Source organism: Theropithecus gelada, chromosome 13 (genome assembly GCF_003255815.1).
Source record: "Theropithecus gelada isolate Dixy chromosome 13, Tgel_1.0, whole genome shotgun sequence".
Lineage (NCBI taxonomy): Eukaryota > Metazoa > Chordata > Mammalia > Primates > Cercopithecidae > Theropithecus > Theropithecus gelada.
In genome coordinates, this window is record NC_037681.1 from 6774469 (window position 1) to 6802380 (window position 27912).

Genomic DNA, 27912 nt, shown 5'->3' on the forward strand with positions numbered 1-27912 from the left:
AAAATTTATTTGTAAACTTCAAATCAATACAGTGATTTTTCAGTCATTTACATATATGCAGAGCAGTGAAAAATTGAGCCACCTAACATACATGTTCTCAGCTAAGGTTGAACAAGGTGTCACTCAGCCTTCCTGTTCCAGCTCTTATACTGTAAACAAGCATCCTTTTCGAGCTATACTTAGTGCCACAATTTTTGTGTCTTTGTACTTTTTCTTGATGATTTTGGTATTGAAAATGGTCCCAAAGTATAGTGCTGAAGTGCTCTCTAATGTTCTAAGCACTAGAAACCTGTGAAAATGTGTGTATTAGACAAGCTTTATTTAGATGTAAGTCAGTGTTGCTGGACATGAATTCAATGTTAATGAATTGACAATATATAATAAATAAGGTGTTTTTCAACAAAATGTTGTTATCAGAGGCTTGCAGGATGCTGTCTGTATTCCCTTTAAGAATATTCAGTATTCACTAATTCAGTGTTTGTGTGAACAAACTCTATAGTGTGGTGACTCTATAGAATTACAGTGAATAATGAGAACTGACTGCACATATATCTACACACACACACCCCCAAATATCTACCTAAACATACTGAAGTATGTATTTTTATACAAATAAATTTAGACATGCAATTTCATACACTGCTATTTTCACTTGTCACATTTTCCTGTTGTAAACTTTTTTCAACTATACTTTTTTTGTAATAATCTTAGGTATAAAGAAATGTTGCAAAGATAATAGAGAATTCCTGTGTACCCCTCACTCAATTTCTGCCAAGATTATCATTTCCTATTACAATGGTACCTTTGTCAAAACTAATAAACCAACATTTGCTCTGTTACTATTAACTGAACTGTAGACATCATTCGATTTCACCACTCTTTTCACTAAGGAACTTCTGCTTCAGGATCTAGTCCTGGGTACCATGTTGCATTTAGTTGTTATGTCTCTTTACTCTTCTTTCATCTGTGACAGTTTCTTAGTCTTTCCTAGTTTCCCGAGACCTTGACAGTTTTGAGGAGTACTGGCCAGGTATGCTGTAGAATGTCCTTCAACTTGGGTTTCTCTGATGTTTCCTCATCAAGCACTGGCCTGATATATCAAGTGCTTAGGTTCACTGTTGTATGTATATTCACGGAGAGTACCTTCTGACTTAAAGTTACTAGTCCATAAAATCTGTATCAGCCTTTAAGGCTAAAATCAAGTATTCGATTACAGCCTAAAAGGCACAGCTAGAATGGAAATGGTAAGCAATGTTAGAATGGAAATGACGAAAATGACAGAACCAAATAAACCCTCACAATACCTGAATTTTTTATCCTTTGGAGGCACCACCATGTTTTCTTCACAAGAATCCAAAGTCACATGGGTGCACTGTTTTGCTATCACATTTTCTGAAAGATTCAAAAATTAGAGACAGATATATTAGATGCACATGCGTGCACAACACACACCATTTGATATGGTTACAAAGTCTAGGATTTCTTTTGACACTGACTTGCATTATGATTTCAAAATAGTGTTCCATTGTAAAATGTATAATAAGATTCAAAAAACGGGAGGAAAAAAATCACTTTAAAAAATCCACTATTGGCCAGGCACAGTGGCTCATGCCTATATCCAGTGCTTTGTGAGGCTGAGGTGGGAGGATCACTTGACTTGAGGCCAGTAGTTTGAGGCAAGGCTGAGCAACATAGCGAGACCCTATCCCTAAAATAACTTTTTAAAATTAACTAGATGTGGTGGTAGGAGCCTGTAGCCCTAGCTACTCAAGAGGCTGAGGTGGGAGGATCACTTGAGCCCAGGAGTTGGAGGCTGCACTGCACTCAGCCTGGGCAACATAGCAAGACCATATCTCTTAAAAACAAGCAAACAAATAAAATCGACTACTAATATATGTAAGCATTTCAACTCTACATCTAATTCCTAACAATCCTTCAAGAAAAAAGGGGTCGAGAGAGTGGCAAGTCCATTGTGGGCAGGATGACCAGACCATGGGAAGTTACTGGTATGGATGGCAGGGCTACACCCAGCTTCAGGAGAACTTGGAGACAAGAACATGGAGAGTAAAAGGCTACAATGTTTCTGAAGGGCAGAGATTTCGTGTCTTTCACATGTTGTAGTCAATTAGTTGATTGACTAAATTAGCATTTAATTTATTGAAACGATTTTGTGTTTAAATCAGAAAGCAACCTGGCAATATTTATTTCTCCCTATAATTAAAAAAAAAAAAATCTATCTATAGATAGATAAACTAGGTAGGGCAGAAATACAGAATAAACTTCTACCAAGTGATTATAATACTGTACACAGCCAAGTATATTGGATTACATTTTATCAGATATTCCTGCACTGAACAGGTGTTATTACTTTTTAGCACTAGAACATTAGTTTCTGTTTATAGAGCCAAAGTGGCAAATACTCTAAGAATAGCCAATATTGACTTTTTGAAAGATTCTTTAGACTCATTAAACTACCTTTCCTGGATGGAAAAGGCTTTAATCTTTTTTTTTTTTTTTTAAATTAAAGGCAAGCTTGTGATGGTGCTTGGCATTTGTCAAAGTTTCAACTGACCTCTCCTTTAAGATTCAGAAAAGAAACGTATTATATTGGATTAACACTCTAAGAAATCCTTGGTCAAAAATGTTTAGGTCTATAGGCTCAGAACCCACATTAAAATATGCTTCCATCCAGTGAAGTGAAATTCTTTGGCAGTTCTTCTATTATTGCTTTGGTAAAAAATTGCTATATTTTAAAAGTGTGGGCCGGGCGCGGTGCCTCAAGCCTGTAATCCCAGCACTTTGGGAGGCCGAGACAGGTGGATCATGAGGTCAGGAGATCGAGACCATCCTGGTGAACACGGTGAAACCCCGTCTCTACTAAAAAAAACCAAAAAACTAGCCAGGCGAGGTGGCGGGCGCCTGTAGTCCCAGCTACTCGGGAGGCTGAGGCAGGAGAATGGCGTGAACCCGGGAGGCGGAGCTTGCAGTGAGCTGAGATCCGGCCACTGCACTCCAGCCTGGGCGACAGAGCGAGACTCCGTCTCAAATAAAAAAAGTGTGAGCAATGATACAGTCAGTCCTCTGTATCCACAGGTTCCATATCCACAGGTTCTGCAGGGTCAACTATGGAACTTGAGCATCCACCTGGATTTTGGTATCTGCAGGGGTTCCTGGAACCAATCCTCTGGATGATGAGACTATCTAGTTTGTAGGTTGGTACTTAATAAATAGTTAACAATTATCTGTGCTCAATGACAATGTCATATATTAGGATTCAATTCAGATATATGATGAACTTTTAAATATATAGGGTGATAGATTTGAAACAGGGTAGAAATAAGGACTACTTGTGAGTTTTATCATTACTTTCTTAAAGTCAGATCACTAAAAGTAAAAAAAATAAGACTTTCTGACTATCATACTTGGCTATATGTCTAATAAAGTTGACATATATGTGTGTAGACACACATCTAGGACTAAAATTGGCTGTTACTCTTATTAAATTAGAAAATATAAATGTTCATTATTTTTAGCATTCAAATAATTTAATCTGTCTGTAGTGGCTGTTTTGTTTGCTATGAAACAAAATAAACATGTTCTATCTACACAAATGGGTTGGACCTTATTTCCTTTAAATGCTTCTATAGATTTTCTCCCATTCTACCTATAATCTAAGCTATTATATTTTAAAAATACATAGACTTTAGGAAGACAATATGCCAAAGGAAAAAAAACCTATGAGCAAAAATACAATGAACAGATTTTAAGTTTCTTCTTTATGATTCTCAAGTTCCCATGTGGAATTTTCATGAAGAAAACTATAAGAATCAAAATTCATGAAGAAAACGGAAAGAATCAAAGTTGGTAGAAGACAAACACTAAAATAGTGTAACACACACCTTTATCTTCTAAAATCTGCACTGACTCCACTGGAAGCTTGTGGAATGGTGTAGACGCAAGTTGTGCAGCAGATGTGAAGTCTCCTGGGCTCTTAGGACTGGGTGCCAGGGTTTTGTTGCAGCGAATACCCCATACGGTTGAATCATCCAAAAACTCTTCAGCATGAGGCACTTCCTCCTATAACAGAAGATGAAATGAAAAAAAAAGCAGCAATCTCCCTCTTTTGTCCCTGAAACCTTACTCATTAACACTTTACGATCCAAAGAAATAGGAATTAAAGAAGAAACAGATGTCAACCCCTGGCTAACACAGCCCACAATATCATGGTTCAGTTCTTTTCCCCAGAACTGGAAAATCAGTGGAGTTACATTACAGCAAGAGCCACATTTTTGTTTTCAAATTTTATATATATTTTTTAATTTGAAAAAGTTGTCGTTTACAGAAGAGTTACAAAGATAGCACAGAATTTCCACATACCCTCCTCACCAAGCTTCCTCTAATGTCAACTTCTTATAGAACCATGGCACATTTGTAAAAACGAAATAGTACTATTAACTGTAGAGTATTTGGATGTCACCTTTTTTTCCCACTAATGTGCCTCTTCTGTTCAGGGATGCAATCCAGGATCCCATGTCACCTTTAGTTGTCAAGTGTTCTTAGCCTCCTTGAGTCTGAGTCTGTCATTGTCTATTGGCCTTTCCTAGTCTTTCTTATACTGACACTTTTGAACACTAGTCAGAAACTGTGTAGAATGTCCCTACACAGTTTGGGCTTATTTGATGTCTTCTCATGATTAGACTGGGGTTACAGATTTTGGGGAAGGATATCAGAGGTGAAGTGTTCTTCTCATTACATCATATTAGGGGATATCTGCTGTCAACATGACTGATTCCTGCCAACATGACCAAATCACATGGTTAGGCAGAATCTGCCATGTTTCCCTACTGTAATCTAATTTTCCCTTTCCCTTTCCTTTTTGTCTGAAGCAAGTCACCAAATCTAGCCACACTCAAATGGAGATGAATTAAACTGGAGGAAAAAATTCAAAGAATATGTGGATAAATGTGAAACCGCCATAGTAATTAATATTAATAAATAACTTTGGTAGGACACTTGGAAAATACCCTATTTCTTCTTGAATAATTATTACATAATGTCCTAAAAGAAACATATTCTTCCTATGTTTCATATTTTTCAGCACAGTTTCCCATACACAATATCCTCTGACCGGCATAATCATTTGGTAGAATAAAGTGGATGGGGTTGTAGGACCCATTTCATAGATAAAACAGGTTTGCTTACCTTTGGTTTTGAAGGAAGTCTGCTGACAGAGCGTTCTCCAAAGGTCCTGGCTCCTGTGGGTTTATTTTTAGGCTGTGGTAATCTAAGGAAAGATTTGCTAAATTATAAATAGTAAAATATGCTAAGGAAATAAATGGTATCACTTGACCATTAGAAAAGTTCTCTACTTATCCTATTTAATGAGTTAATATTTATATAGATATTCCTTGCTTTTATAGCAGTTCTAGCAAAACTGAGTGTAACTGAATTAACTTGACTTATAAAAGTAGACCTATAATGATAGGTCTTAAGTGAGGGTGGAAAATACAGAAATTTCTGTCACATAACTTTTAGAAGCCAAAAATGAATTAAGGCCATGGCCAGTGGAAAGTCATGGATGCCAACATATTTTTTTAATTTTCAGCACTTGTCTAGCTATGGAATTCCTCTCTGAGAGCTAGCCATGCCCTTTCTCCTTTCTACCTCACTATGAATTTCTTAAATACCATAAAACCTTTAGTTCACACTGACGCCTCTCTTTCCATGGTTCAAACTATTAACAATGAAAATTCCTGGAGTGACCCCTCTCTACCCCGAGGTAAAAGCTCTCTAATGTAATATCCCTTAGCCTTAAAACACATTCTCTGCAGCAATACCCAGTATAAGCCACTTCCTTGTCTACTTTATCAGTGCTGCAAATATAAACAGAGCATGTATGGATACCTGTACTGGTGAATTCATTTACACCTAATATGATTTCAAGTCCACAGAAACCTCAATTCTCTGCTAGTTCATCACTGTTTTCCTTTTTCAACACATGCTTTGGCTATGGGAGGCCTGCTCTCTTGGAACTCCTGCAGTACTGTAGATCTGGAGAACTTTGGCAACACCCCCCTTGGTCGTGTGGTCAAAAGGCTCATTTGACCATGTGATTAGCAGTTCACATTCTCTCCTCACCACCCCACCACCTCTGGTCCCAGAGAAAACTCTGCTGCAACCCGTTAACTAGATGGTATTTTTTTTTACCCATAATTTTCTTTGTTTCCATCTTCAAACACATGAAAAGCAGACGACAAAGAAGAGATAATCTTATTGACTCCCCAAGCCCCAGACGATCTTACATTTTCTGCAATATAATAAAAAATAGCATCTAATTATTGTACTAGGAAAAAACATCCTTTATGTTAAACTTCAACTACAAATAAGAAAAAGGAGTAACAGCTGACAGAAAATAACTAATATCAGCTTTTCAAATACTAGGCAATAAAGCACTATAGTGAGATGAAGTGACTTAAGTATGGTAACAGGGTTTTGTACTCAAGTCCCAGGTCAGGAGTCCCTGCTACATATCAGCAAGGTGTTAATCATTCTACTAAATCACTACTATTGTCACCTGACTCACTCAATAAAAGCTCTCAGGGTTTTGTTCTCCATTTCCTTCAAGAAAGAATTAACCTCTTGAGTTTTACATTTCAAGTCCTCCTAAGTCTAATTGGCTCCTACTTATCTTTATCATGATCTCTGTCTTCTAGCGTGAATCCCCTGACTCTAAACAAATGTGGGCTAGCTGCCAGCCTCCTCTAACACTCTGCCCCAGCCATTCCTCTACCAGTGAAGGCTCAAGTCACACCTTGAGTACTCAGCCCTTCTTACCCATGGGGGTTTTGTCCTTCTTTAGTACTATTCTTTTTTTTCCCTTTAATCAAGCAAATCTATCACACACATTGAGTACCTTGTCAAGAACTGTCTTATTTTTATTTCATGCATTCCCTGCCCTTATGTGACAAGCTAATCAAGGGCAGGGCCACCTCTCATACAATTATTGACATTTTCTGTGATAACCACCTATAATGCTATGCACTTAGTAGCTTTTAAATAGTTATTACTTTGAAACTGGGCTTCAAATGCATCTTCATTTTGATCTAGAGATTGCCATTCATCTTTGTCATCAGAAATATCAGGAAGTGTAGGAGCTTGAAACATATTCATGATGAAACCTTAAAGAACAAAAAGAATAACTGTAAAAAGTTTGCAAAACAGCTTTCATTAACTTGTCATCAGGTGCTACACACTCAAATAAAACAGTTTACCTAATGCTTCTTTTGTGTGCACGGTGGGTGATGGCTGCACTTTGGATGGCGTTGCCTGAACCATTCCCAGTGATGTGTTTGGAGTTGTGTGAAAAGAACTTGTGTTGGCAACCTTATGTGTTTCACACCCTAGCAAAGAAATGGAGACAAAATGTGGTATCAGTAGGCAAATCAGAGTAACTTAAAAGACACACAATTTAAGCAAGTTACAATTAAACCAGTTTGTCATCGTTAAAAAGTATCACTAATGATTTCCAGTATCATAGTGCTTTCATATATTTCATTTTTATCTTTATAATAGTCCTATGAGGTAAATAAGGTGAAAATTATCCTTTTCCAGAAAAGGAAATGAAGGCTCAAAGAGATTGAGTGTTTGGTCTGGATTATACCAGATTAGCAACTTTGTCACAAATTATACCCTTAGTGCCACTGTATCCTATCCCAAGTTCATTGTCACAATGTAAATCTTAAGACTGGCTTTCCATCTCATTCCACTGCAGTCAGGCATAGAATACAAGGCACTGCACAACCTGGGTCCTGTTTGATCAGGCCTCACCTTCCTCCTCTCCCTGCTTACCTCCCCACATTGGTCCCTTTGCTGTGCTTGGAATATATCAGAGATTTTCCTGCTTGAGGGTTTAACACTTAATATTCCCTCTGCCTGAAAAGGTTGCCCAAGCTAGTGGCATGGTAAGCTCCCTAACTTCAGCCCTTTACCGAAATATCACCTTCTCTGAAATTTCAACCCCACAACTCCAATAGTACATTTCTTTCCCCCTCTGTGTGCGTGGAGATTTTTTGTTCATGACTTCATCCCTAACTATGTATAACAGTGCCTGGCACCTACAGAGCAGGCTTAGTAAGTCTTGGTTCAGTTAATGAGCCTCCAGCTATTTCAAACAGCCCTGCTCCTCACCAAACTGTCCAGAAAAAAGATGTCCCAGTCACACAGGGGGGATGTGAAAGTCCAATCTGTGTGTCTTATTATTTATAAAACTTATCTTCTATGAAAATGCCTCCAACAAAGTAGTACCAAATAACAGTGTAACACTTCTAACTAAACTTTTGATAACCTTTCCTACCTAACATACTAAAGATGACTCTGTTTTGGATTAATTTCCTGAGAAATTTACTAGAAATGTATTCACAAACTACATTTCCAAAGAATGTTAAACTAAAAAGATGTGACTAACAAGTGGATTTCTACATTTATTTGAAATGGTTCACAGATAAATAACCTATACTCTAAGCAGGAAATCTAACACTCAGGTTCATTAAGGCCTGACGCCTTCATAAACCACAGTCATAAAACACACCTCTAAGTGATATAGAGGAATATGGACAGAAACACATTTATTATAATTAAACATTACCTTCTTTTATTTCTGCTCCACTCTGTGGCTTGAATTCATGAGTACTCTTATTCACACATCTGGAAGAGAAAACTCTTGAGACACACTAGAGAATAAAATGCTTGATCTAGGCTGGGCGCGGTGGCTCACGCCTGTAATCCCAGCACTTTGGGAGGCCGAGGCAGGTCGATCGCCTGAGGCCAGGAGTTTGAGACCAGCCTGGCCAATATGGTGAAACCCCTTCTCTACTAGAAATACAAAAAAATTAGCCAGGTGTGCTGATAGGCACCTGTAATCCCAGCTACTTGGGAAGCTGAGGCAGGAGAAATCACTTGAACCTGGAAGGTAGGGTTGCAGTGAGCCAAGATCGCACCATTGCACTCCAGCCTGGGCAACAAGAGAGAGACTCCATCTCAAAAAAAAAAGCTTGATCTATTAGAATTTTTAACTAATTCTCAAGAAATAATAGAAAGAAAAAAAATCAGTCAATAATTACAAGCCTGTCAAAATACAGATGGAACCACTTAGGGTCTACAGTGTAAGTAAATGTTTTTTTTTTTCCTTTGAGTTCCATTTCAGGAAAAGAATTTTTACAGAAAAGACCAGGTAGTAAACATTTGTGTGACACAGTGATTATAGGAATAAGAACAATCTCTATACGTGGTAAAGTCCTATGACTATTCAAATGATCCCATTCATTACAGAGGTTAAAGAGTTGAGCCCGGCTCCGGGCAGCTAACCAGAGTCAGGACATGGAGAAGCACTGGTGTGCCTCAGCTGTGCAGGACACCTTTGCTGTGATGAGCCAGCAGCCACAGTGCAATGTCCTCCAGCCTTTAAAAGTAATGGTTATCAAGAAAGAAAAAAATGATACAAAAGCCATTTACATCAGTTTAAGTGCACTTGGGGTATTGGATCTAATGTGTCTATTTAACATTGTTGGAATTCCCTTAATAAACCCTGTTAAGGTATAAAGTAAAACATGCAAAGCATTTTTAATTTTACAAATCCCTATAAAAACGAGCTAAAAGAGAGTCGAAATGACTGGAGGTAATTAAAAAAGTGATATGACATTAATTATAATTTCTGAAATCTGGAAAAATCCCTCAAAATTGGGGTAAAAACTTCCAATGCAGAGGTACATTTTGAGAGACAGAATCATGTGTATTAACCCCAAACTGCTCTCTATGGGAAGACAGAAGGAATATGAGAATACATGTCAAGTAATTGTCTAGATAGTTATGATCTCTGCAGGTATTCAAAGTCAGTGAGCAAAGGCAATTTTAGCCTAAAAGCTGTATATTCTTCAGTTACCAAGTGACTGTTGACTTTCAGAGTATTGAAAATTTTTAATTCACAAACATATAAGATAAATACTCTAAAAGAAGCATGGAATAAGTAAGCCTAAAGGATTGGGAGCAATGTTTTGCCACTTGCTTTTTCAACAACATACCTATCTAAAAATAAAAGGCAGATGTCATTCATCTTTTACATACTGTTCCTGATAATGCAGGTCATGTAGAGAAGGTGACAAGTGCCACTCACATCACTGTCATCTCTAGGACTACCTTCAGCTTACCCAGCATCTTTGCTGGCCACTGCAAACACGGAGTCTGTTACTGTCTGGGCTTTCAAAGGAACGGGAGGAGCAATGCTCTGGCTGGTGGCTGGGGACACCAAAGCTGCAGAAATAGCATTTGCCAAAGAAGGAACAACAGGAGGTGCCTCTCTTGGGTTCTTTTCCATGTTCACTGGTGTCTGCTGATAGGTGACTGGAAGACATGGAGCTCTCAGTTCCTGCTGGGAGCCTACGCTTGGCCCCATACATGCTGGATTAACCTTTCATGTTGAACAAACAAACAACAAAAACAAAACCATGAAGTCCAGACTACTACTAATCAGGCATTACAACTTCTCAAAGCATGGCATCTGTCTTCAGTAGATTCCTTTTCCTTGACGTTTCCCCATACTCCTTCTTCAAGCATTCTGAAATGTACAGTCAACAACAAAAAGACCACTCTACAAAATGGATGCTTTGTAGCTTCTGAACCACAGACACCATTAGCAGCTCATAATTTCTAACCACTGAAATAACGAGTCTCTGTAGTTGTATCAGCATTTAAGTATTATCTTATTTCTCTTTACTTAATTTTGGGAAAAGGTCAACAAATCAGTGTTATCAAAAGCTCATTATGGTGTTCCTCCCGTTAAAATACCCTTACATTGGTATATGAGATAGGACTTGAAATCGGGAAAAAATAAATAAATAAAATACTTTTCGTAGCCATTTTCACTTTGAAGAATAGGAAACACAAATATAAATTGCAATCATAACTGCCACAAAAGCCTGTCTCACCACAGGAAGGATAATAAGCTCTAAATTTAAAATCTTTTCTTTGCTACTCACATCAATATAAGATTGTAATTGTATGCTTTAGTGTTACAAAGTTAGATGAGTTAATTTCTCACCATATAAAAGTATGCTTATAAATTGTTAAGAAAAACACCAGCCAGGCATGGGTGGCTCAAGCCTGTAACTTTTCAATCCCAGAACTTTGGGAGACCAAGGCTGGTGGTTTGCTTGAGCTCCAGAGTTTGAGACCAGGCTCAGCAACATGGCAAAACCCTGTCTCTACACAAAATACAAGAAATTAGCTGGACATGGAGGCAAGTGCCTGTAGTCCCAGCTACTCAGGAAGCTGAGGCGGGAGGATCACTTGAGCCTGGGAGGAGGAGGCTGCAGCGAGCCGAGATTGCACCACTGCATTCCAGCCTGGATGACAGAGTGAGACCCTGCCTCAAACCACAAACAAACAAACACCACCAAATATCTAGGGCAAGAATAGTTATTTTACAGACTAATGGAAAAAAATACAAAAACCTCATCCTCCTTTGTCAGCAAAAATGATAACCGACACCACTTTCTCACCTACCACATTAGTAAAGATTATAAATAATCATAATATTCAATTCTGAAGAAATATTTTGAACAATACCAGAGATTTTCTCCACCAGATACCAAAACATGTAAGAAAGTTGGAGGCCGAGGTAGGTGGATCACAAGGTCAGGAGTTCAAGATCAGCCTGGCCAACACAGTGAAACCTCATCTTTATTAAAAATACAAAAAATTAGCCGGCCATGTTGGCCGGTGCCTGTAATCCCAGCTACTCGGGAGGCTGAGGCAGGAGAATTACTTGAACCTGGGAAGCGGAGGTTGCAGTGAGCGGAGATCGCACCACTGCACTCCCGCCTGGGTAACAGTGGGAGATTCCATTTCAAAGAAAAAGAAAGTTGTAGTAAATACACCTATGAAATGATCAAGTAGAGATCTACTGACTAAAACAAAGGTATAGATATTTTAGAATTGGATCTTGTATACATGAAAATTTAGTACATGGTAAAGATATTTTAAATTAATGGGGAAAGGCTGAGCAGATCAATAAATGATTTAGAGACAACAGGTAATCCACTTGGAAATTATAACCTGATGCTATTCATACAGAGAAGTAAGTTTGAAAAAGGCAGGCTTCTAATTAAAGACAGTGGCTTGATATACTCCAAAAATCTCACCAAAATGACAGTGAAGGAATTCTACACTTAACATAGCTGTTGAAGGCAGCTAGGAGCGGTGTGTCCCTAATTGCTAGACAAGTTCAGAAATCGACAATGCTAGCTACACCTGAGAATGGAAGTGAAGGTAGAGCTGAAGATAGGAACATTGTAAAAGTCTGTTTAAAAAGCAGATGCCGGCCAGGCGCGGTGGCTCAAGCCTGTAATCCCAGCACTTTGGGAGGCCAAGGTGGGCAAATCACGAGGTCAGGAGATGGAGACCATCCTGGCTAACATGGTGAAACCCCGTCCCTACTAAAAATACAAAAAAAAAAAAGAAAAATAGCCGGGAGTGGTGGCAGGTGCCTGTATCCCAGCTACTCCGGAGGCTGAGGCAGAAGAATGGCGTGAACCCAGGAGGCAGAGTTTGCAGTGAGACGAGACTGTGCCCTTGCACTCCAGCCTGGGCAACAGAGCAAGACTCTGTCTCAAAAAAAAATAGAATTTAATAAGATGGCCATGAAAATTAAGGCAATCTCAAAGAAAATTAGGGGGAAAAAAGGACAAAGATAGAAAAAACGGTGAAATTTAAGAAAATTAAGAAAATTAAATGACCAGTCCAGGATAGCCTGACAGAGAGTATGAGGAAAAAATATCCACCTCTAAAAATGTATATTAAGAAAATTCGGCCAGGCGCGGTGGCTCAAGCCTGTAATCCCAGCACTTTGGGAGGCCAAGACGGGCGGATCACGAGGTCAGGAGATCGAGACCATCCTGGCTAACACTGTGAAACCCCGTCTCTACTAAAAAATACAAAAAACTAGCCAGGCGAGGTGGCGGGCGCCTGTAGTCCCAGCTACTCGGGAGGCTGAGGCAGGAGAATGGCATGAACCCGGGAGGCGGAGCTTGCAGTGAGCCGAGATCTGGCCACTGCACTCCAGCCTGGGTGACAGAGCAAGACTCCATCTCAAAAAAAAAAAAGAAAATTCCCCAGAGTTGCAAAACTAGAACATTTCAGCACTAAGTATAATGGATGAAAAGAGAAATATGTCACAATACAGCAGGGAAAAATGATCCTACACCCCTCCAGAGAAAAACAAACGTCATCTCAAAGAACCAAGAATGAGAAGGACTCGGGGTTTTTCCACACCAATAGTGCAAGCCAGAAAACAATGAAGGAGTGTCTTTAAAAACTCTTGAGTGAATGTGATTTCCTTCCTAGAACACTGTGCCCAACGAAATTATCAACCAAGTGTGAGGGTAGAATAAAGATGCTTTTAGACATGCAAGAGACCTCAAAAACTAACCCCTCAAACATGCTGCTGTTGCTGCTTCTTTTTTTTTGTTTGTTTTTTAAATAAGCTACTGGAGAATATGTGCCTTCGAAATGAGGACATTAAGGAGAAATAAAGACATGGGAACCAGGAATATACCACAGGAAAGGAGTCAGGAAGAACAATTTATTAATAATTTCTTACAACTATCCAGGGAAAATATAAATTATACAAAAAAAGAAATACAAATAAATCAGAAAAAAATGAAATGACTCAAAAGAAAAATGGACAAAGCCATCCAGTCAATTTAAAGGAAAAAAGTTAAACAGCCACTAAATGTATCCCAAAAATGTCCAAATCCACCTATAATTAAAGAAACTACATCAGGTGCTTGCAAAGATTTAGTATAGTTAATGTTAGCCAAATGTGTACAAGAAACAAGTCCTTTTACACACTATTAATGTGAGTGCACAATCCTAAGTTTAGAGAGGGCAGACTGACAGCATTTTAGGTACATACACTTGAAAGGCAGCATGACTTCTAACAGTTTCTACATGATACACTCCCTTTTGTAAGGTATGACAGAAGACTATGCTGCAAGTAGAATTAGCTAGATATCTATGCAATAGTAGTGAAAGATCTATCAGAGGTGTTAGGTAGAAAAAGCAGAAAATAAGTCTTATTTACGTAGAATGTTCTATTGTATTCATATTTATGTGTTTTCATACACAGTCAGTCTGGAAAAATACAAACTACAGCAGTTAGCAATAAAGGAGAACATTCAGACCAGACGTGGTGGCTCACACCTGCAATCACAACACTTTGGGAGGCTGAGGCAAGAGGATCGCTTGAGCCCAGGAGTTTGCACCAGGCTGGGCAACATGGCGAGACCCCATGTCTATAAAAAATAAAATAAAAAATTAGGTGGGTGTGGTGGTACATGCATGTGGTCGCAGCTACTCAGGAGGATACAATGAACAGTTATCATACCACTGCACTCTAGCATGGGTGACAGAGCAAGACCCTGTCTAAAAATTAAAAAAAAAAAAAAAATGAAAAAGGAGAATGCGTGTGTGTGTGTATATATATGCATACATACACACATACATATATACAAATGAATGCTCTCCTTCATATATACATATATACGCACATTTCATGTGCTATTTTAAAAAACCATCATATAGTCACATATTTTTATACTTTCCAAATATGTAAGAAAATAAAGTATTTTATCTTCATGGTATCCTATGTCATAGACCGACATATACTACGAAAGATTAAGCAACCATTATACAGCTTAAATGAGTTTATTTCCAATCTCCTTCATTCACTTCTAATTTTAAGAAAATATATGTGGCTCTAACACACTCATCACTTACCTCCTTTTCCAAGATGAAATAATGGCAAACAAAAAACTTATCTAAATGATAAATTATTGAGAGTACTACACTCTAATATTCATTACACAATAGTCACTGAACAAAAACCAGAAAAAGGTCTCTATATAAATACATGAATGTATAGACATGTACACATACAAACCTATAAAACATACTACCATTCTGTTCTATAACTTTCTACTCTCACTCTACTTTTTGAACTTCTGTGTCAAATTATTTTAGACTTTCAGAAAGTTACTCGCTAAATTAACATCAGAATTAACTCTAAAACAGCACATAGAAAGGAACAAATCAAGCTGCCATTCCTGCTGCTGGGTACAGGACGTGTCATGAAGAGCACAACATACCTCGGACCTTTCCTGGGAAGCGGGCAGCTCCTCATGGGATGTCTCCACCACCTGATGTAACTTCTTATGAAGTTCATCCATTTTCTGTTTTAATAGCTGTTCTTCAAAAGCATTTGCTTCTTTCCTTTTCATATAATGTCTGTCTTCATTTACTTTAGGAAAGATAAAAATGGTTTGCATGCAAAATTTAAATCCAGGTCATCATAGGAATACATGCAAAATGAGGAAAGGGTTATATTTTAGGGGGCCGATTTTTCATATTTGGTTTTAGAAGCGAAACTTCTATTACCTTTTAATTTTTACCTGCCCACAGCTTGGCTGCTATATGTTCAGGGCATGTAAATTACTAAAAAAAAAAACCTACATGCTGATCAAAAATAATAATAATAATAGCACAGTATAATAGTAAAGATTTTTTTAACCATCATATACATGATTGTTTTTGTAAACAATCATGATTGCTAAATCATTTTAAAGTAAGTTTTTATTTGTTTTTAAAAGATAAAAATTTTTAGAGACCTTTCTAAGTAGAAATGCATTAACTGATCAGGGCTTCAAGCATGCTGTGGTCAGTCCCATTTCCAACAACTGGTTAACAAAGCCATGCCCCAGACAAGTCAAAGAGTCTGGCTTAAGACTTTCGGTCATGGCATGTGAAAGAAAAATGCATCTATGCCCAGCACAAAATGAGTCCTCTGTGTTAACTGACTTGTCTTCTGTGTTGTCAACTGAGTATGAAAAGTAACGAACAAAAAAGGAAGGCCCAGAATGGCTACAGCCCAAATAACTTAGATGGTATAGAAGTTCTGAGTGGAATACAGGTTCAAATAACTGACCTAGGGGTTTAGAATTACTATATACAGATAATACTGAAAAATTTTAAAATATTTATTTCACTAAAGCTAAGATGACAGTGGTATGGATATCTAATTTAGCACTCTTTCAACCATGAGTTTGCTGCCAAGACATCAGTTTAGTCCTTGGACTAACTTGGCTGCTACACTAGTGGTTAAGCAATTTCCAATTCAGAAAAAAAAAGTGCAGCTCGCTGCCAGAGTAGTACTCTCGGGGCAAACGCAAAATGGGTTAAGAATGATTTCGGGCTTCTGATAGGATGAGATGAAGACTTTTTTGCAGTCTTTCAACATAGTCAATTATTCTATAAAAAAGTAATTACTCAGAGATGAGGATTTTTTTAGGTGACATACGAATAACTCAAAATACAAGATTGCAAGTACCCCATTGCTCATGCTTTCTCCGTTGATTGTATTTCTGGGCTCTCAATTCTTCAAAGGAAAATTCTGATTCCCCACGAATAAGCTTCTCCTTGCAATACATAACAACCTGCTCAACATCAGCTTTGGATGCCAAAGATGAGTGCACAGAATATTCTGATTTAGAAATCATGATCACTCTTTGTTCCCTATAAGGGGGAAAAATACATTATTTACAACAATGTATGAAGAGCACTTAAAGGAAACTAATACTAGATTAATGCACTGATTATACTTGCATATTTGACTCTTTATCACAAGCTGAAGATATCACTCCAGAAAGCTCCGAACCCTAAAAAACAAAAAACAAACATCAGCATTCACTTATCTGAGAAGAAAGCGTCACCCAAATTACTTCAGAAAACAATACGAAAATGCTTGAGGGGAAGAGGGATCTTAATCCCAAGATTTACGTAATTTTAAATTATGATTAATATCAAAAGATTTACTTTGTATCAACAACCTCACAATAACTATTGCAACTTAATCAAAGAAAGACTTTTTTGTTTTTTAATAAAGTCCTACTCAGCAGGAGAGAAGAACCATAGTTTATTTCCCTTCAATTCACAGTCTAGGAGCTAGACGATAGTGTCTGAACATTATGCGACTGACATTCCCAACTGCTGTGTTACATTTTTTTTTTCTAATTAAAGTTTTCCTCAGGTACTACTCTGCCCTCAAGAGTTCTCAAATTCATTCACTAAACAAATATTTACCAGACACTTCCATGTCACACTCTGAGCTAGGTCTGGGAACTGTGACTGCAATCAAGACCCATCTCTACTGTCTAGAGCTTAGACAGGGCAAAAGGAGGTCAGGAGGCTGGCAAGCAACTATAGGATGTAAAATGTAAATTGGGACAAGCTGCACTACCTGTCAAAGTTAGGAATGCATATTCTACTTCTAAGAACGTGTTACATTAATAAAACCTGTACATACACCCTAAGAACAGAGGCGTTTCCATTGGCTTTTGCTTCAAGGAGGTCCTTGATGAACTTTGAAAGAAAGTTGTACTGTGGAGGGTAACATGGGAAACATAGTTGGGAAACATGAGGCTGAGGGAAGAAGAGACTTGAGCATTTTCCCATGTTGATACGCCATGGAGGCAGAAGAGATCTCCACAGGGCAAAAATCTTGATGAGAATAAGGGCAAGCACAGATAGAAGGCCACCTTTTCTCACAGGGAAGGATGCAGTTACATTTATTGGTTGGTGGCAGAAAACTGACAGATGTCACTTGATGGCATCTGCTATCTGTTGAGATAGTATTTTTGAAGTTCCTGAGACGGAGGCTAGAGGTAGCCAGGTCCCAAGTTTGAAGAGACTGAAAAGAAGTCTAAAATCACTATCTTTTGGCACTAAAGAGTGAACCTAGAAACATAAGAGATACACAAAACATCAAGAGTGAATTGGACACGCATGTCCCAGTGCCTGGAAGTATGAGACCTCCCTGTTACTTGAGGTAACAGGCAACAACCTTTGAGGCTCTGAGTTTTGAAAGCCAGGCTCAGGAGCCCCCAGATGGGTGCAATCCCAGGTAGGGATTTCCAGAGCCTATGCAGAGGCCAGCAGAACAGAGGGAAGGACACTCATTGGTAAGGGAAAAGCTGGTGGGGAGAGTAAAGACAGGAGGCTACGTGGTGAGGGCCCCTGGGTTAGACAACAAATTGTATTTGAGGTGAGTTGTCGGGGAGAATAACAGGCCCAGGAAGTTGCCACAGGGGCAGGTGGCTGACATGGAGGTTAGAGCCATGAAAGATCAAAGAAATGAGATGTCAAAGTGGATATAGAAGGCAGCCAGGCTGGCCATTCAATACCATTCCCAGTTTCCACACAAGCTACAAATGTCATTATTACCTGATTCTTAGAAATGCAGGCCATGTTATTTCCTGGATTTGATTTTGATGTTATCATTTGGTTTAAAACCTGAACATTATGCAGAGGTTCTGAGGTTCTAGCTAAGAGGGAAAAGAGAATAAAGTAAGGAGAAATTAAGGGTAAAACCATATTAAGTAAAATTATCACACACAATACATTCCCCTGATCCTTCCAGTAGGAATCATAAGAAGTAAATCAACTCATTTACACTGTCTCAGAAATTGCAACTAAAACATTTTTAAAATAAGTATTACACAATTTTCTGACCAATTCAAAATGCCAGGAAGTCCCCAAAAGAAATGTAAAACCTAACTAGTAATTTTAAACAACCAGATAGGACAGGCAATGCTTATTGCTGAAATGTGATATTTAGTTCTAAGAAAAAGAAATGGCTATATTTCTTCAAAAGTTGCATTAAACACATTTGATTCCATTACAAATAGATGGAGTCCAGATTAAGTATTTTGGTCAATTTTGAATTAAAAAAAAAAATCCTAGAAATACAGTGAAATTATCAAGCTTTTCTTGCAGGTTTGCTCTTTTAAAATGCTAAGACAAAGCCCCTGCTGTCTGGGGCTATTTAGTGGGATTATGATGATCAGAATGCTTTCTCTGTCACCTGAGAGTACAATTTGGTTTTCATTAAAAATTGGATGGGTTTTCTTTTTTTTTTTTTTTTTTTGTGGAGACGGAGTCTCACTTTGTCACCCAGGCTGGAATACAGTGGCATGATCTCGGCTCACTGCAACCTCTGCCTCCTGGGCTCAAGCAATTCTCCTGCCTCAGCCTCCTGAGTAGCCAGGACTACAGGTGCCCACCACCACACTCGGCTAATTTTTGTATTTAGTAGAGACAGGGTTTCACCACGTTGGCCAGGCTGGTCTTGAACTCCTGACCTCAGGTGATGCACCCGTCTTGGCCTCCCAAAGTCCTGGGATTACAGGTCTGAGCCACCATGCCCAGCCAGGTTTGTTTTTTAAAAGAAAATACTAGTACAAATCCAAGACTAAATGGACAACAACAGGCATTTTAGACAGCCTAATTTTACCTTGAGCTGACAAATGGGTTTCAGTGCGGCGTGTCTGAAATAACCTAAATGATAGCAGAAAAGACATCAATATAGATTATAAAACAGTATACAGTTGTTAGAGTGAAAACTAAATACCATAGACAACTTATCATAAGCTAGTAAAGTCTGATGTCAAGAGAGAATGTACAGTTAAATTTTAGGGTTGCTTCGAAATTAAAAAATAAAATTCTGGAAATATTTTTATATCCAATACATTATCTGTATTACAAAAATTCCTCCTTTTGCCTAGTTTATGTCAGTATTTCTCAAATTCATATAAAAATGCACCCTCTTTCTCCATGTGTCAAGTCTGCAAATGTTCTAACACAGGATGTTTGAACTCCTACTTTAGGTACTTTATACATTTGGAACATAATGAATATATTTGGAAGAAAGAAGTGAAAATACAAAAGTACTTAGATTACTGCTTTAAAAGGCAGACATATCATTGTTCACGCTCTGTGAGAAGTTCTCAAATATGTCGTTTCATGGCATATTTCATTTTCAACTCTACCTGTCAAGTAATGTGCAGTTCCCACGCCTGACATTTCTGAGTGATGCGAGCCAAAGTGCACGCTATAAAGCAACCCAGTGGTAAGCCTTGTTGGCTCTTTAGTCAAACAAACCAATGGTTAAGAAGTCATTTTACATGATGAGGAAAGACTGAAAATTACATGATATTAAATAATTATTGTTAGTCTTCTTAGGTATGATTATGGAATAAGGCTCTGTAAGAAATAAGACTTTAGAGATGTTTACAATAGGGTTTGGGGAAAAATATTTTGCTGTTATGGGTCAGCTTTAAAATTCCTCAGCACTGAGAAACACGAAATGTTAATTATTAAAAGCTGGTGATAGATAAATGGAAGTTTATTATACTAACTTTTTCTTTTTTGTGTGTTTGAAAAATCTCATAATGACATCTTAAAAAGGCATGAGTAAAACAGAAAAATTGAAAAGATGAGTATATTAAAGGCTGGCAAGGGGTACAGTAGAGAATGGGTCTCAAATTCCACTAATGAGAGGAGAAGAGTAAACAATTGGTATAACCTTCAAGTAGGTAGTTTGGTTACATGCACCACAAGTGTAAAAACTCTTCATACACCCTTTGACTCACCAGTTTCAATTCTGAGAATCTATGAGAAGAAACTAAGTAAAAATAGGAAATATACTAAAAAATACTTTTATGATGAAGGAAAAAGACGTTGACACAAAGCTGTATATGTACATAAAGCATGCATGCAATCCTGTAACAAGGAAAAAAAGCGCCAAGGAAAATGCCAAAAGGTTTTCTTTTGTTTTCTGTATTTCCACAATTCCCTAAGTGACATATGTTTGATCATAGAAAAAGTTTTTAAAATGTGAACAATGTTATTCATTAAGAAATATATTCATCACAGGCCAGGCGCAGTGGCTCACACCTGTAATCCCAGCACTTTGGGAGGCCGAGTAAGGCAGGAAGATCACTTAAGGTCAGGAGTTCAAGACCAGCCTGGCCAACATGGCAAAACCTCGTCTCTACTAAAAATAGAAAAATTAGCTGGGCATGGTGGCATGTCCCTGTAGTTCCAGCTACTCAAGAGGCTGAGGCAGGAGAATCTCCTGAGGCCGGAAGTGGAAGGCTGCAGTGAGCTGAGATCACACCACTGCACTCCAGCCCGGGCAACAGAGTGAGACTCTATCTCCAAAAAAAAAAAGGTCTTTATCATAGTGCCGTTTATAAAAATCAAAATGTAAACAACTTCAATGTCCAATTGGAGAGTGGTTGGATTATGACACAACACTGTGACAGGTTTCACAACTACTACAGAAGTAGTTTAAAAGTTCATAATTTCTTCAGTATTTCTTTGTATGTATAACCAGACATACAATATGACTTGCTGTTAAAATATATAAACACAAAGATACCCACACAGGCACAGGAAAAGATACTAGAAGGAAATGTGCCAGTTATTGTTAACAGTAATATTTCTGAGCAGTTTTTTTCTTTACACTATCCTATATTATCCATATTTTCCAAAACTAGCAGGATTCCCCTGTACAAATTGCTAACGATACAATTTTTAACAGCAAACACTCCTTTTCAAAGTCAGAATCATCACAGTGAGTTTGACTTTGTAAGCACCTGTACTGTTGTTGCAGGAGCTCTCTGGGTTCAGCCTGGTTTTGAATTCCTCTCTGAAGGACAGCACTGGCATGCTGCAGCTCTCCTTGGGCTTCCAGATGCCCCGCCCAGGTTATGTACAGAAGGGATGACAGGGTTCCAATCCCACGGTTGTACAGAAACTCAAAAAATTGATGGAGGTCACTGTTGTACTCAGCCTACGGGAACCCAAAACAAAAAGACGTAAGAATAATGGAACTGCTAGTCTACGTCTGGTGAGGAGTTAGCCAGCTAAGCTGGGAGCCCCTAGGTAGCTTCAGATGGGAGCCGGTCACAGCAAAACCAAGGCAGGTTTAGAGGGTTGGACTTTTCAGCCCCACTGCTGAACCTCCAGGGAGGGAAGAGGGACTGAAGTTTAAGCCGATCACCAATGGCCAATGATTTAATCAATCATGTCTGTGTAAGGCACCTCCATAAAAACCCAAAAGGATAGAGCTAAGACAAGCTTCTGGAGAGCTAAATACATGGGAGGTTCCTGGAGGGTGTCACACCTGGAAAGGGCAAGGAAGCTCCACACACCTTCCCCAATACCTTGCCCTAAACATCTCTTCATCTGGTATTCATCGATATTCTTAGTAATATCCTTTATAATAAAACATTAACCGAAAGTAAGTGTTTCCCTGAGTTCTGTGAGCCACTCTAGCAAATTCATCAAACCCAGGCCCAGGGAGAGGGTTATGGGAGCTCTGCTTTATAGCCAGTCAGTCAGAAGCACAGGTAAAACAACCTGTGGCTTGCAACTGGCATTAGAAGTGAGAGGCAGTCTTGTGGAACAGAACCCTTAACCTGCGGAATCTGAAGGTATTTTCAGGTAGTGCTGGAATTGAATTGGAGACACAACTACAGAGTTGACTGACTGGTTGCTGGTAGAGAGAAGTCCGCACATAATTTTTTTTCTTGGTGGGGGGACAGAGTCTCACTCTGTCACCCAGGCTGGAGTGCAGTGGCAGGATCTCGGCTCACCGCAACCTCCACCCCCCAGGCTCAAGCAATTCTCCTGCCTCAGCCTGCCGAGTAGCTGAGATTACAGGTGCCTGCCACCATGCCCAGTTAATTTTTGTATTTTTAGTAGAGACAGGATTTCACCATGTTGGCCAGGCTGGTCTCGAATTCCTCAACTCAAGTAATCCACCTGCCTTGGCCTCCCAAAGTGCTGGGATTACAGGTGTGAGCCACTGTGCCCAGCCCCTACATACTTTTTAATCACTAGTGGCACAGAAGTCTGTTGAATCAGAGAATAAACAGTCTTTCCTCTCTATATCTTCAGAACTAGAAACAAGGAATTAAAAGTCTAAAATGATCTTACGATCTAAGTTTAAAAAGCAGAAGTACAACATGATTATAGATTTGATTATACATCTTAAGTATACTTACAAATTTTAAACAATAATTGATGAATCTTGGGTCATTGTGGTATTTCTTCTTATCTAAAAATTCCTTCATTAAATGTTCTAGTAAAGTTATCAAGTATTCTTTATTCTCAGGAAAATTCTCTTCTACCCACTGTATGTATCTAGAAAAATATCGATAATGTTAATTTTCCACGGGGCAGCATATAGTTTGTTTAGGGGAAATAAAATAAATAAATGCTGACCTTTCCCATTCACCAAGGGGGTCATTGCCCTTGTAGCTCTGCATGTGGGCTTCAAGCATCCTAGAAGAGAGAAAGGTATGCACATGGGATGTTAGGGATACTGCCTACAAGCAAAAGATAGACTTCATTTTACATATACCATTTATATGCATTACAATGAAAATCTTAACTATCAATCCACATAGTATTTAAAATTTTAAGAAGCATTCGCTCAGACATAGAAAACTCAGAAGCAGCGAGTGTTTTTCCAGAAGTCCCAGCTCTGTCCCCGAGTGTCCTTCTCCTCTCACAGAACCCCAATGTCACTACCACCATGAGGGGCAGTGTCCAGAAGTTTGCTCCTCCTCCTAACAAGAGGATCCAGGCATGGCACTGACTCAGATCCCTGCCCTTCCAGCGGGATCCAGGCATGGCACTGACTCAGACTCCTGCCCTTCCAGCGGGATCCAGGCATGGCACTGACTCAGACTCCTGCCATTCCAGTGGGATCCAGGCATGGCACCACCGACTCACACCCCTGCCTTTGCTTCCCAGGAGCATGGCTGGAGACATGGCTGGAACAAGAGTCAAAGAGGACTTGTAAATGGGTGTGAGGCAGCCCAGAGTACCACAAAGTAGAGTTTCCAGACAGTTTGTTTTCATGGCTTCAAAGTAACCAAGTCCCAGAGGAATAGCAGATGATAGCAGTGCTCAGAAATCAGCCACAGAGCTCCCAGAGAATTCTGTGTCCCCCACTTCCACATACTCAACCACAGCTGAAAAAAATCAGTCAGGCAGAGCAAAATTCCCCTTGGGAATTCAGATGCTAGAGGGGCTAAACAAACAAAAAGAAACATGCAAAGTAATGTCAGGTTACACTAAGTACTTAGAAGAACAAACAAAATAAAATATCACAGGACAAAGGGTGAGAATGTGATAAGAGTTACTAGTTTTAGACAGGGTGGTCAGGGAAGTCCTGCCTCTCAGAGGCGGTGACATGTGATCAGTGCCAGACAGCCATGTAGCTATCTGAGGGGGAAATGGTCAAGGCTGAGAGAACTTCAGGAACAGAAAGCAAGCCAGTGTGGTTTAAGTGTGATGAGCAGAAAAATGCGGGGGTGACAAGACCTAATTTGCATTTTAATGTACCTCTGTGTGAAGAAGGAGGTAGAGGTGAGAATAGAAGTGGCAAACCAGTCAGGAAGACTCCTAGGTTTTCTATCTGAGACACTATACGAATTTTTTTTAAAAAAAAAGATGTAAAAAGCAATATGTATTTTTATTTTTATTTTTTTAGAGATGGAATCTTGCTCTGTTGCCCATGCTGGAGTGCAACGGTGCAATCATGGCTCACTGTAACCTCAAACTCTTGTGTTCAAGTGATCCTCCTGTCTCAGCCTCCTGAGTAGCTGAAGCTACAGGCACATGCCAGCATGTCTGACCAATTTTTTATTTTATTTTTTGCAGAGATGAGGTATCACTATATTTCGCAGACTGGTCTTGAACTCCTGGCCTCAAGTGACTCTCTCACCTTAGTCTCCCAAAGTGTTGGAATTACAGGCATGAGCCACCATGTCCTGCCTAAAAAACAATATTTACTTCTAGCTATATAAATGAAATCAATGTTTCTTATGACTCAAAATCCAGAAGCCACAAAAGAAAAGCTAAATAAAGACAACCATACATAAATAAAAACTTCTGCATGGCAAATAACCAAAACAAACAAAAAACCTACAAAATAGAGTCAAAAATGTTAAACTGGAAAAACAATGAGCTTTTAGAAGCTGAGAAAAAAAGTTATTAACCCATTTTTTTTTTAACGAGCAAAGGGCATAAGAAATTATTTCACAGAAAAACATACATGGCTCACAAACATGAAAAATGTTCAACCTCTCAAAACAGAAATTCACTTCGCTGAGATACAATTTTTCACTCATCAGATTGGCAAAAATAAAAACCGTGAGGAGACTGTGTAGGTGCAGCAATGGGAAGCAGGCTCTCTGTCACATCTTGCTTGTAGGTGGGCATGTGCTCAATTCCTGCCAAGGGAATTATCTACCAAAACTGGACTGATTTGCTTCTGATCCAGCAAACCACTTCTGCAGATTTGGAAGACACATACACATGTGTATCCGCAAAATGTTTTGTACGAGATTTTTCACTGTGCCACCATTTGAAACACACTGTCAACAATCTGTGTCTATCAATAGTTGACTGCTTAGATCAATTATGGTACATGAAATATTACACGGTTGTAAAAAAAAGAATAAGAAAGAACTTTATGTATTGGTAGAGATCTCCAGGGATATTGATAGGCAAAAGAGCAGTGTATATACTGTTATATTTTGTGTGTGGTAAAGGCAAAAAATGTATACAAACATGCAGACATTTAATATATTATAATAATGTAAATATTTATATTTCCAAAAAGAAACTAGAAAAACGGTTACATGTGACAGAGCAGGAGAGTAGACAGGTACAGAAGGTCTTGGTCAATACTGTTCTGAATCTTCTTTTAGTCATATAAACGTATTGCTTATTTTTAAAACTAAAAAAAAAAAAAAATTCTGAATTTTAAATGTCTCTCATGCTTTATAGCAGAGGGACAAATCCCTATTTCAGAACCTTTCTTCCAAAATATGTCTAGTAGGCCCGCCCAAGGTAAACATTTCATGTTCTAACACCAACCACATTTCTCTAGTAAAATGACCTGAATACCCTGTAATAGTAAAACATCCAGTTCATTAAAGCAAATTCATCTTTAGTAAGCCAAAATAGGACAAGGAATATTTGCTTTCCATTTAAAAAAAGGGGCGGGGGACTTCTGAAAGAAAATAATTTGCCGGCTAGGTTGAAGGCTACAGAAAAAGTCGTAGAGCAAATGGATTTTTGTTTGGACTATATTTAACAATCTCGGTCTTCTGATCCCAAGGAACTGATAAAACGGACCAGTTTTACTTCCTGCACCTATGACTTAATCGTTTTAAATGCCTTTAAGTCACAGTCTGGGTAAATCATCTAAGTCATAAAACAAAAGCGTGGGAACTTCAAAAGTTAGTGATGTTGGCGGGTTGGCACACATCACTCAATAATAAGCAAAGCTATTTTTTTTTCAGTTTTTTTTTCTTAAAAGTACCCTGTATTCAAAGACTTTTAAAAAACAGCAGTGAGATTACGGATAGAAGAGCAACTTTAAATTCGTTCCCTACTGTAGTCGAATTGTTAAATACGTGATTTTGAAAATGTATCATAAAATCTAAACCCAAGGTTCAGGATTTTTCTCAGGTTGAACTGTCAGGAGGGGATTCCTTACAAAGAATAAACGAGAGCTCTGAGGACCTAACGAATTATCCAGATTCCTCCAAACGGCCACTGTGGCGCAGATGGGCGGACAAGCTCCGGGCCTCAGCGGAATCCAAGGTGCCGGAGCCCTCCCCGGCTCTCAAGCAGCCCATGGCCTTGCTGGGTGGGACACATTCCAAACCCAGGAAGGGGGCGGAGGGGGCAAAAGAAGGCAGATCTGGGGCAGGCCAGGCCCGAACCCCAGCCGCCCCAGCCCCCTGGGCTTCCCCGCCCCACCAGACGGACACTTACTGAAGGACATTTTCCGGGGTGTCCATGGCCAGAGGACGCTGGCCGGCAGCGGCCAAATTTCAGCCACAAACCAGGAGCCGCTGCCGATTCGAATACCCCGCGCAGCCGCAGTCGGCTCGCCGAACGTTTCAGGGCGCCTGCCCATTGGTGGCGGCGGCAGAAGGCTGGCCAATCGCCGGGGCCGTTGCTCGGAGATCAAGTCCCGCCTCCCTCCCTTGGGCCAGTAGCTCCTCCCATTTCCCGTGGTTTTCGGTTGAACCGAAACCTGGCAGTTGCTGAGCGAGTACCGGGTGTCTGGGATGCGGCGCGGCGAGGGGGAGCTGGCTTGGCTCGGCGTAGGGAATTGGCTTTTTTGTTTTAGCTATCCAGGTTGTAGCTGGTCTACATAATTACACAATTAAACCATCATTGTAGGAAAGACTTTGCAAGAGAAAAATGTCTTAACTGGAATTCTTTGAGAAAGAAAAACCGTGCCTCAGTCCTTGGGTCCTGAGAGTCGTGTTTCTTCTCCCCTTCACTTAAATATGTAAATCAGAATCATTATGTCTGGTTCATGGAACGGAAGAAAAAAATCCGTGTGCAGGGTCGAGACTGTCGTAGCGTAATCCGCAGCACCCGGGAGGCAGGAGGGGAGAAAAAACGGGACCTGCTGCCGGGGACCCCTCCCGCTTTCTGGCAGTTTTCTATCAGCGTCCTCGGCTGTGAGAAAATATCCCAGATGCTGAAACCAATAGTCTTAGCCCAGAATCTCAAATGCCGTGGCAAAGAGGGAGTGACGACGGCCTGTGGGAAAACCTGAGGAGTTTTTGGCTCAGCCTTCATGTAGAGGGGACGTGGGCGGGGCAGGGGCGTTCTAGGGTCGGCTGCATAATTTTACACGAGGCACTGGAAAGTGATGGGTTAGTGTCCTTGGAGTAGACCCCTGGGCTTTATTTAACTGATCTGAAAGGCTGGGCTCTGAGCCACGCAGGGGATCTGTCAAACAGCTTCACGTGGAAGGTGGGGCTCACGGGACTGGACTTTCTCTACAGTCAGCTGTAATTAACATAAAAGCAGAAAAATTTGGGTAGATTACAGAATGCCCGCTTTCAACATCTTTTGGGGGACAGGGCACTCTGGGAGACCAAGTTCTTAGACACCATAAAATCAAAAATAGATACTTCT

General features: G+C 39.5%; 1 protein-coding gene across 3 annotated transcripts in view; it reads right to left on the reverse strand.

Annotated features, from left to right (window-relative positions):
• Window positions 1-26891, reverse strand: part of BUB1 (BUB1 mitotic checkpoint serine/threonine kinase) — a 41323-nt gene extending 14432 nt beyond the window's left edge. Inside the window, exons 1-17 of one of the 3 annotated variants that reach the window (XM_025354355.1) lie at window positions 26749-26891; window positions 23176-23235; window positions 22956-23094; window positions 21543-21739; window positions 19397-19440; window positions 18328-18428; window positions 16711-16763; window positions 16436-16620; window positions 15198-15349; window positions 10203-10462; window positions 8645-8703; window positions 7272-7400; window positions 7068-7178; window positions 6208-6307; window positions 5203-5284; window positions 3900-4077; window positions 1305-1392 (exon numbers count right to left, since the gene is read on the reverse strand). In XM_025354355.1, coding sequence (XP_025210140.1) covers window positions 1305-1392; window positions 3900-4077; window positions 5203-5284; window positions 6208-6307; window positions 7068-7178; window positions 7272-7400; window positions 8645-8703; window positions 10203-10462; window positions 15198-15349; window positions 16436-16620; window positions 16711-16763; window positions 18328-18428; window positions 19397-19440; window positions 21543-21739; window positions 22956-23094; window positions 23176-23235; window positions 26749-26774 — 1964 coding nt within the window. In that variant the 5' untranslated portion in view covers window positions 26775-26891. The remainder of the gene's footprint in view (window positions 1-1304; window positions 1393-3899; window positions 4078-5202; window positions 5285-6207; window positions 6308-7067; window positions 7179-7271; window positions 7401-8644; window positions 8704-10202; window positions 10463-15197; window positions 15350-16435; window positions 16621-16710; window positions 16764-18327; window positions 18429-19396; window positions 19441-21542; window positions 21740-22955; window positions 23095-23175; window positions 23236-26748) is intronic. The other 2 variants (XM_025354357.1, XM_025354356.1) reach the window with 2 other exon arrangements.
• Window positions 26892-27912: the final 1021 nt, after the last annotated feature.